Consider the following 10309-nt stretch of genomic DNA (forward strand, 5'->3'; position numbering starts at 1 on the left):
AGTGGGGTCTAGTCCTTCATTACTTCAAAACACATCAAACTTGGAGTTTTCAAACTCCTTACCATGATCAGAACGTAAATGTTTAATTTTAAAACCACTTACTCTTTGTATTCTTTTAGCAAAGCTTACAAATTCATCAAAAGTTTCATCTTTGCTATGAAGAAAAATAACCCAAGTGTATCTTGAAAAATCATCAACTATAACAAGTACATATCTCTTACCAGATCTGCTTTGGATTCGAACAGGGCCACATAAGTCCATATGAATTAATTCAAGAGGAAATTGTGTACCTACCACTTTCTTTGATTTGAACGAGGATCTAACTTGTTTACCTTTCGCACATGGTCCACAAACTTCATGGTTAGAGGGTTTGATTGTTGGTAGACCAACAACTAATCCTTACCACTTAGCTTGTGGAGTAAGGTCATACTTGCATGACCACATCTTTTATGCCATAGGAGTGATTCATTGTCAATAGCACTTAAACAAGTTAGATTGTTCCTAGGAACCAGGTTTAGGTCAACAACATAAGTGTTTCCTTTCTTAGTTCCTTCCAGAATCTTGGTACCTGTTCCTGTATTACTTACTACACAACACTCATCAGTAAACTTCACATTGTTCCCTTTATCACAAAATTGAGAAATACTAAGTAGATTGTGTTTCAAACCCTCGACCAAAAATACATTATCTATGGAATGTGACTTAGACTTTTCTACCTTACCTACAGTTACAATATTACCTATAAGATTATCTCCAAATGTCATAATTCCTCCATCATAGGCTGAAAGTGAGAGAAATTTATTTTTGTCTCGAGTCATGTGCTTAGAACAACCGCTATCGAGGTACCACATGTTGTTCCCCCTCACTTTAGCCTGTATCCAAAACAATTAGTCAGTGGTAGGAACCCAGTTTGACTTGGGTTCCTCTGTCGGGCTTGTGTTTCTCTTAATTTTCCACACTTGCTTAACTAAGCGAGTGTTCGTCTCAATATGTTCTTCTCTGGAGGAACAATCAGATACTAAGTGACCACTGTTCCCACAATAAGAGCATACTCGGCTGCTTGGCAGATCAACATATTTTTTCATTTTGTATTTCTTCTTGTGATTGAAACCTAGTCCATTCATTCCTTCATTTTTATACTTTTCTATCCAACTCACCGGATCAGGAAGTTTTGTTCTTGAAGATTTCAATTTCCCTTTGAGTACCAGATTTTCATTTAAAACTACATCATGTTCAAATTTTAATTTTTCGAAATCAGATCTCGTATTTATAGAGGAACTGGTTCCTTCAGGAACAAATAGTTTCAATTCAGCCATCTCCATATTCAAGAAATAGTTTTCATTTTTAACCTTTTCAAAAGCTTCTCGAATACGTCGGTTTTTATCAAAAACTTCAAAGAATCTTTCTTCAATATTTGCATTTACTGTTTTAAACCAATTTGAATGTTCTTTGGTGACTTCCAAGGCCTTCTCCATATTCTCTTCTCTAATGCAGATTGCCTTGTAGTCATCCAAAGTTTCCAAAAGAAGTTTTATTAGTTGATTCTTTGAAAGTTCTTTTAACTCTTCTTTAATCACATTAATGCGTACCTTATTGCTTGGCAAGTCGTCTTCATCATCTGTCTTCGCCATGAGACATAAATGAGTTGTTTTCTCTTCAGGTTGTTCCTGCTCCTCGTCAGAGTCTGATTCTCCCCAGGCAGTAACCATGGCCTTTCTCATTTCAACTTTTGAGAAAGGTTTATGTTGTTCCTTTCCTTTATCCTTGTATTTTCCTTTACCGTTGTCATTTTTCCAAAGTGGACATTCCTTTATAAAGTGGTCAGAATTTCCACACTTATGACAGCTTAGCTTTGCAGGCTTTTTTGTGTTTTTGCGCGTAAAATTAAAACAATGAATAAACTGATCCAGTTTTGGACCTGATCGGATCATTTTTATTGTGTCACATAAGCCTTTTTCCACTAGTGAACTGATCCGATTTTCCCAAAAATCGGACCAGTATATAGTTAACTGGTCCCATTTTTTGGTGAAAACCGAATCAGTTAGTGGATAAGTATTGATCCGGTTTCCACCGAATCAGTTGAGTTTCCAAAACAACAGTCTTTTTTGCATTTTTTCATTCTTAATCGATACAAAAACAACAGTATATATATATATACCAGTACTCATATTATTATGCTTAATACCATGAAAACAAACTACACAAGCAGCTTTCCCATTTGAGGGAGAGTTTTCGAGTCAGGCTGTTGCTTTTCAAAAGGTTGTACTACTTCATAAACCCTTTGTTGCCTGCTTATATTGTTGTTTATTCTAATAGGCGAATCTTGGAACTTGTGGGCATTCCCACCAAAAACTTGAATATCACAAAAAGTTCTTCCTATAGATTACTTATGGGGAGGAGAATGAAGCATTAGTGGGTGCATTCCTTCGCATAATTCTACATCCGAGATAATTGCTAGATTGCATTAACACCTCTTGAAAGCCACATTTTAGGATGAGTTGAGACAAGAGACGCTACATGTGAATTAAGCAACTAAATCAAAAAGAACCAAGCGTCTTGTGTGAGACGTATCCCAAGTCATTTAACATGGTTGAGATGAGATTATGTTACTAATTTTTGGACATAAGACAATTAGTTGGTGGGCTTAAACTAGGAGATATTCTATATTAATTAAATAGATAAATGTCTAGTTATATGAATAAATTTCTTGGTTAAACTCGAAGATGTATGAATTAAATTGATATATATTTAGGTTAAATATATAAATGTATGGCTCAAAGTGATAGATGTCAAGTTTAAAACGCAAAACTTTTTTTAAAAAAGAATAGTCTCTTAATCAGGATCTTTCTAACCATTTCCTTACACCTACAAAAGACCATAGATATGAAATTTTTCTTGCTTGTTAGAAAAATATTTGAAACTAATCAAACTGTCTTTTGCCAAAGCAAGCAAGTTATGTGCTTGTTTGGATGAGTTAAACGTTCTTGTCATTTCTTAAACTATAAGAATTCATGTGTAATTTATTTAATAGAAAAACAATATCCAAAAATCACTTGCAAGATAAAATAAATTTCCTAAAAGCTCTTCTAAGGAAGCAATTTTCTTCACGCCATTTTACACAATATCCTAGACATTTTACAGGATAAATGAATTTTCCCCAACAATATCCAGTCAATCATTATTTTCAAAATAACATTTTTCGTTAAAACTGCATGCTAATCGAATTGTTTGCTCTCATTTTTCTTTTAGGACTAACCGAATTTCATGTAAATTATCATTTATAACCAATAGAATTCTTAAAAATCCATTCTTGCAGGCTATTCGAATTGCTTGTCTCCCCATTTTAGTATTCTATGATGAAACATACCGTGGTCCTAATTATTTCAGACTGAAGAAGAGCAATTGAAAGCTTTGCCCCAAATTATTTTTTAGTCCAAAATATATTTTAAAACCTAATTTTAAAGTCAAATTATTTATTAATGATAATTAATTAGATTTCAAGATAAATCTTATATACAATTAATTTCATAAAAACCATGTTTTATTATTTAATTTTGTTATCCATGATTATGATTGGTGAAAGATAATTTAAAGATAAAAAGCAAATATGTTCAAAGCCAATTGGCTACACAAAATGCAGGACTTTGCATTAGGCGTAAAACCCTTATGTGGCGCATGATTGGAGGAAGTTCACAAAATCAAGCACACGCAACAAAGGTCACGCTGATACAACAAATGTGAGATGCGTGCAAACATGTTTCTAAATATTGAATCCTTATTACTATGCTCGTACTGTCTTCAGTTTTTACATGAAATAACACACACTCTCTATCTCTGCTCTCTTCTTCAAATACTTCAAAACAAAAACAAGATTTTGTCCAGTTTGAGTCTTCTTCTTCGAACTCCCTTTTTGAAGGCTAAAGACCTAGGTGGCAAAGTTTTAAATCTAGACAGTAAATTTCAATTTAATTCTTATTTTATTAACTTTTCTACTTTTAGTGATGTAAATACGTGAAGTCATAATCGTTTGTATATATATATATATATATATATATATATTTGTGCGATCTTTCTTATTTCTTCTCATGGCTTTTTGACTGCTTACTTTATGCCTCTCTGTACATTATAATTGCAATTACATGATCACCATTGTATTTGCTAAATCAGCTAAACATATTTAACGCATACCTAATAAAGTAAATTGGACAACTAGATTAGGAACCTATTAATTTGTAAATTAATAAGATGATTACAAAAACTAGATTTATAAGTTAAAAAAACTACCTTTAACATAGTTGCTTTTAATGCAATTAATTAAATGACATGCATCAATCCTCACAATTCAAATTATTCATTGATTTAAGTAATTAATGAAAAATCACACAAATCCGAAATTCTTTATGTTTTGGTTTATTAGTTTTTCTTGAAAATTATATCTTATATGTTAAAAAACGACCTTTAACATGTCTTTTAGTGTAATTAATTGAATAACGTGCATCATTGTTCATAATTCAAATATTTCACCGAATTAAGTAAGAAAATTCACCCCAAATCCGAATCTCTTATGTTTATAGTTTATTAATATTTCTTGAAAACTTATTGACGCCTCTCCTTTTTTTACCAAAAATAGTGTAGAAAACACTTTACATGCTTATTTGTTGTGACTCGACCCAAGCATTAGTATACTTAGCAGTCACTAGGCCAAGCACTACGATTCATAGTAAGTCACTCGGCTCAAGAACTACAACACCGAATAGGCACTTGGTTCAAATGCCACCCAAGGTGAAGAATTTGTCAATTGGCATACACGGGAAAAACTACATGCAGATTCCTTCATAAATGTGTCAAAGTTTCCACCAAACACTGGGGGATGGAGAACCCGAAAGGAGTGAAGAGTAACCTTCCTACACTCTTCTAATGGAAATTCTATCCGCTATAAATATTGAACAGTCCCATCAATGCAAAACAACCAACAAGATCATAACTTCTCTTTCTATAATTATTGCACTTTATCGCTCTACATGATGCACTCCATTGACTTAAGTATCGCAGGGGCTTTCCCGACAACAATCATGAGATAGTTTCACCTTCTTTTGTAGAAACTCACGAACTTTTAAACCGGAGCTTTCGCCATCCTTAAAATACAACATCAATCCCTTCACAACTCACTCAACAGTATCTTGGTGGAAGCATTATGAATAGATACAATCGCTGCTAGGCATTCCGAAAAAATCGATCCAATATTTCGACGAGGGACCATTATTTTACAATTGTTACATTGCTAGGTTTTACCATAAGAGAGGGTTTCTATAGATGATCCTTATTGAGTTTTGGAGCCATAATCTATTGATGTATCAATAGAATTTTGAGTCTTCTTTTCTCGTCATTGAGGAGGAATGCATTGGAGAGACCGTAATGTAGTTGTACGCACTTTTTGCCATTTAAGGTATCAATGTCGATCCATATATTAAGTCATGTTCGCCACATCATATATTTAGGGTGGAAATAGTGAGCTCAAACACAATAAAGTATAATTGAATCAAACACTAATAATATGCTATCTGGATGTTACAAGCTGGAACATGAAAAAACTCATGAATGATGTTCCAATATCGTATTAATTATGTGTGAGACATCGGGCTATTAAAGGTTTAAAAGAATAGTAGATTTTAAAATAGTATTGAAATTATCTCCTTTGTTTATTTTTGTTGTTCCTTCGTTTTCTCAAGTCTTGAAGAATGAACTTTGACTATAATAAAGAAACGAAAGCTTTTATGAGAGTAGATCAATAATGCTTTATACTCTATTCATCCCATAACAATTGTAGTAGTTTCATGTACTTTCTCCATTTTTTATTAGATGTTATACTTTCCTAAAATGGCATGTTTCAAATTAGATGTTACACTTTTTTCCCTAAATTAGTAAGTTTTGCCTTGTACAATGACCAACTTACCTGTACTTATAACAATAAATCAAAATTAAACCTATTTAATTTAACTAAATTTTACCTAAATTAACAATTAACAATTAAGCACCCTCCCTCTTCCACCCACCCTAACAATCCAACCCCCCATCCCACCACTGCATCAGCCCCTCTCCCCACCACCGCACCCCACACAACCCCACTACACCCGCCGAAAACCCCAATACACCTGTCAGAAACCCCACCCACCGAAAACCCCACCCCACCCACCGAAAAGCCCATTCATCCACCGAAAACCCCACCCCACCCACCGAAAACCCCACCCCACCCACCGAAAAGCCCATTCATCCACCGAAAACCCCACCCCACCCGCCGAAAACCCCACCCATCCGCCGAAAACCTCACCTCATGTGCCGAAAACCCCACCCCAGTCTCAAAAACACCATCCTTACCACCGAAAACCCCACCCGCCGAAAACTCAGTCGCGCGACTGCAAGGGAGGAGAAGGGGAGGGGGTTGCGCGTTCAGCAGGGGAAGGGGAGGGAGAGAGTGGCGGTGGTCGATTTGGTGGCGTCGGTGGTCGCGGCGGTGGCGTCTTGGTGTGGCCTGCTGGTGGTGGTGGCTCAATGTTGTTCCCCACTCCCTTTAATCCCCACCCTTACTTTCTCTTAATCATTCATTGAATTTTCGCCTAGGTCACCGAATTTTTTCAAAAGTGTAACATCTAAAGAAAACGGAGGAAGTATTATAATTTCATGTTAGCTTTTTCAGATTGGAAAAGGCTTACCAATCAAACAATAACACTGCTTGCACTGAAACGTGTCCATTATAATTAATTTCAGCCCAATTCCAATAATATAAAACCTAACATAGTAAGCAATACTTGGGGAACCACTTGAGCAAACACTTGGAAAAACAATATGTTACATGTCATTCATTCATTAAACATCTTCAAGGACGGCAGGAGGAAGAAGCATTTCAAAATCTACAATCACATGAAACACAATTGACAATACCCATAAGTTAGTCCATTACCAAAAAAGTGCATCACCAAACTTTACTAAAATAACTTACGCGTAGAGGGGGGGCAAAACAAAGGTAGGTTTCATATCTGAACTTAGTCCCAAATTCATTGATACTCATTCTACTACTACAGTGGGAAGAGAGAGTGATATAAAAAAAAGGGTAGTACTCGTGTCAAGAATCCAAAGAATCATAGCCCCCCCACCCCTCTTAATCCTTCCTTCTTTTCCTACTAATTTCATCACTCACATTCCCACAAAACTAACACGTGGTCGTTGCTTACATACTTTAGTTGGGCCCCTAACTCTTCTCACCTCCCCTATATATTTCCCTTCTCTCTCTCCACCTCTATATCCCAAACAAAACCCAGAATTCAATTTCCATTCTCTCTCTCTACCATTTTCTCTCTCATTTTCTCTCTCCAATTCTTTCAGAAATAGGAAAAATTGAAGGAAAATGGCAGCAACTAGTAGTAGCATTTGGGCGGTAACAAAACCGAAAATATCATCAAGTGATAATACCCTGAATTGGCCCAATAAAACCCAGCAAATAAAATCCTCTTTACAATTACCGTTACTTGACTCTCCTAAAAAAACAACACTACCAAAGAAAACGAGCGTTGTACCAAAAGAAGTTAGAAAGCCTATTTTAACACAACCCAAAGATAACGGTAAAAGAAGCTTAAAATCCCAACCATTCCAATGGAATCCTATCCAAAAAGCTGTTGCTGGTGCTCTAGACATGGTGGAGAAGGCTATAAATTCACATGAAACCGAACACCCACTACCAAAAACAGCCGACCCTCGAGTTCAAATTGCGGGTAATTTCGCCCCTGTACCCGAAAAAGGTGTTCAACGTAACCTCCCAGTTACCGGGGCTATCCCCGAATGTATACGAGGTGTCTACGTTAGAAATGGAGCTAACCCTCTTTACGAGCCTATTGCTGGTCATCATTTTTTTGATGGTGATGGTATGATCCATGCTGTTCAATTCAATAATGATGGATCAGCTAGTTACTCTTGCAGGTTCACTGAAACCAATAGATTTGTCCAGGAGAAAAAATTGGGTAGACCTATTTTTCCCAAGGCAATTGGGGAGTTACATGGTCACTCTGGTATAGCTCGCCTTCTTTTGTTCTACTCTCGTGCATTGTTTGGCCTTTTGGATCAAACTAATGGAATCGGCGTTGCGAATGCGGGAGTTGTATTCTTTAACAATAGACTTCTTGCTATGTCTGAAGATGATCTTCCTTATCAAGTTCGTGTCACTCCTTCTGGTGACTTAAAGACTGTAGGTCGATACAACTTTAATGGTGAGCTTAAGTCTACTATGATAGCTCATCCTAAGGTAGATCCTGTTTCTGGGGAGATGTTTGCCTTGAGTTATGATGTGGTTAAAAGGCCTTATTTGAAGTATTTCTGGTTTGGTTCTGATGGTGCTAAATCTCCTGACGTTGAGATTAATTTGGAGGCGCCTACTATGATGCATGATTTCGCAATTACTGAAAATTATGTCATCATTCCGGATTCTCAAGTGGTTTTTAAACTGCAAGAGATGATTGGAGGTGGTTCGCCTGTTGTTTATGACAAGGAGAAGAAATCAAGGTTTGGTATTTTACCAAAATACGCCACTACTTGTGATGAAATTCAGTGGATTGAAGTTCCAGAATGCTTCTGCTTTCACCTATGGAACGCATGGGAGGAGCCTGAAACTGATGAAATAGTTGTTATTGGATCCTGCATGACTCCTGCAGATTCAATATTCAATGAATGTGATGAGAATCTGACAAGTGATCTATCTGAGATCAGACTGAACAGAAAAACAGGAATTTCTACCCGCAGAGAAATCCTGTCTAGTTCAGACAAAATGAATCTTGAAGCTGGAATGGTTAACAGGAACAAACTGGGGAGGAAAACTCAGTATGCATACTTAGCCATTGCTGAGCCTTGGCCTAAGGTATCCGGTTTTGCTAAGGTAGACCTCTTCTCAGGAGAGGTTAAAAAGTTCGAGTATGGTGATGGAACATACGGAGGCGAACCCCTGTTTCTTCCCAGGGATGCAAATTCCGAGAGAGAAGATGATGGGTATATACTCGCATTCGTGCACGATGAGATCAATTGGGAATCAGAGCTTAAGATTGTTAATGCAATGACTTTAGAGTTGGTTGCAACTGTGAAGCTGCCTTCAAGAGTTCCATATGGTTTCCATGGTACTTTCATCAATGCTAAAGATTTAATGGCACAAGCATAGAAAATGCTGCAGTCATACACAGCAGTAAATTATAGGTGAAAATATTTACCAGTTGTAGTAATTTACCGTTAGTGAGGATGTCTACCAGAGGGATAGTTGCAGATATGTCCCCGGAGAATATGCCTCCTTTGCTAAGAGCTATAATTCCTTTTTTTTATAAGGAATTTTAAGCTCGTCTTTTCTTTTCTTTTCTTTTCTTTTTTTTCCAAAAGAGAAAGGTTTTTTTAGGAACCAGCTTGTAGCTTTTTGGATATATAGTGATGAAGCTCAGCTGGTTTCTGTGGATTCTTTCTCTCCTGTCATCCTGTGCATGAAGTATATACTAAAATATATATTTTTTTTTGACATCGAGTACTAAAGTATATTATTAGTAATTACTAATAATAGAATTATGGGTACTGTACATTTTTATATCTTTGTCTTCTCTTTTTTGGGGCTTCTATTAATTTTCCTTACCTTAAAACAAGGAAAGAAATTGTCACATTTATTAGTCTACTTTACTTGCTTACACTTCTAGTCATTTTAAAACTTGCTCAAACGATTGTTAAGGAATTATCTAAATTAAGTTCGATAACATGTCATCATACTGTTTTCTTCATAAAAACATAAAATTTCTCTTGGGTCTCTTGTAATAGTTGTTTATTTTGTTTTTACCACGTTTGAAATTTAGTGGGGATACATCATATTTTGATAAATATTTCCTTTATTTCATTAAAGTTACCGCCTAATTTAAATATGTAGATGTATAAATGTAAATGAGGAACCTGTGTAAAATATTTTTTCTACATATAGGAGAAATCAATTGTTTCAAGAAGGGTTTTTTGTCCCAAACTACCTTTAACTTTTAAGTTTTTGCGAGAAACTACCTTATAAAAAAATTGTTGTCCCAAACTACCTTACTTTTACCATTTTGTTGTTGACAACTACCTTAGGCCGATTTCCGACGTTGACTTTTGTTTTTTCCGCTTTTTATTGTCACATTATATCACTTGACCTCTTCAAACCCTTTTTTTAATTTTCCCCACCCTAATTTCCTCATTTTCCGGTGTGCGCGCGCTCTCTCCCTCATATCTATGTGACACTTTGTACCACCAATCCACCATTAAATTCCTC

The 10309-nt window shown here is 35.9% G+C and overlaps 1 protein-coding gene across 1 annotated transcript; it reads left to right on the plus strand.

Moving 5' to 3' along the window:
• The first annotated feature begins 7285 nt into the window (after nt 1–7285).
• On the plus strand, nt 7286–9539 carry LOC104907355 (9-cis-epoxycarotenoid dioxygenase NCED2, chloroplastic). The gene has a single exon (XM_010696270.4). The coding sequence runs from the start codon at nt 7403–7405 to the stop codon at nt 9194–9196; it is 1794 nt and encodes a 597-aa protein (XP_010694572.2). The 5' UTR covers nt 7286–7402; the 3' UTR covers nt 9197–9539.
• The last annotated feature ends 770 nt before the right edge of the window (nt 9540–10309 follow it).

The sequence above is a fragment of the Beta vulgaris genome, chromosome 4 (genome assembly GCF_026745355.1).
Source record: "Beta vulgaris subsp. vulgaris cultivar EL10 chromosome 4, EL10.2, whole genome shotgun sequence".
NCBI classification, from domain to species: Eukaryota; Viridiplantae; Streptophyta; class Magnoliopsida; order Caryophyllales; family Amaranthaceae; genus Beta; species Beta vulgaris.

Coding starts and splice junctions, on each gene's coding strand:
- LOC104907355 (XM_010696270.4), top strand. CDS start 7,403: ATGGCAGCAACTAGTAGTAGCATTTGGGCGGTAACAAAACCGAAAATA.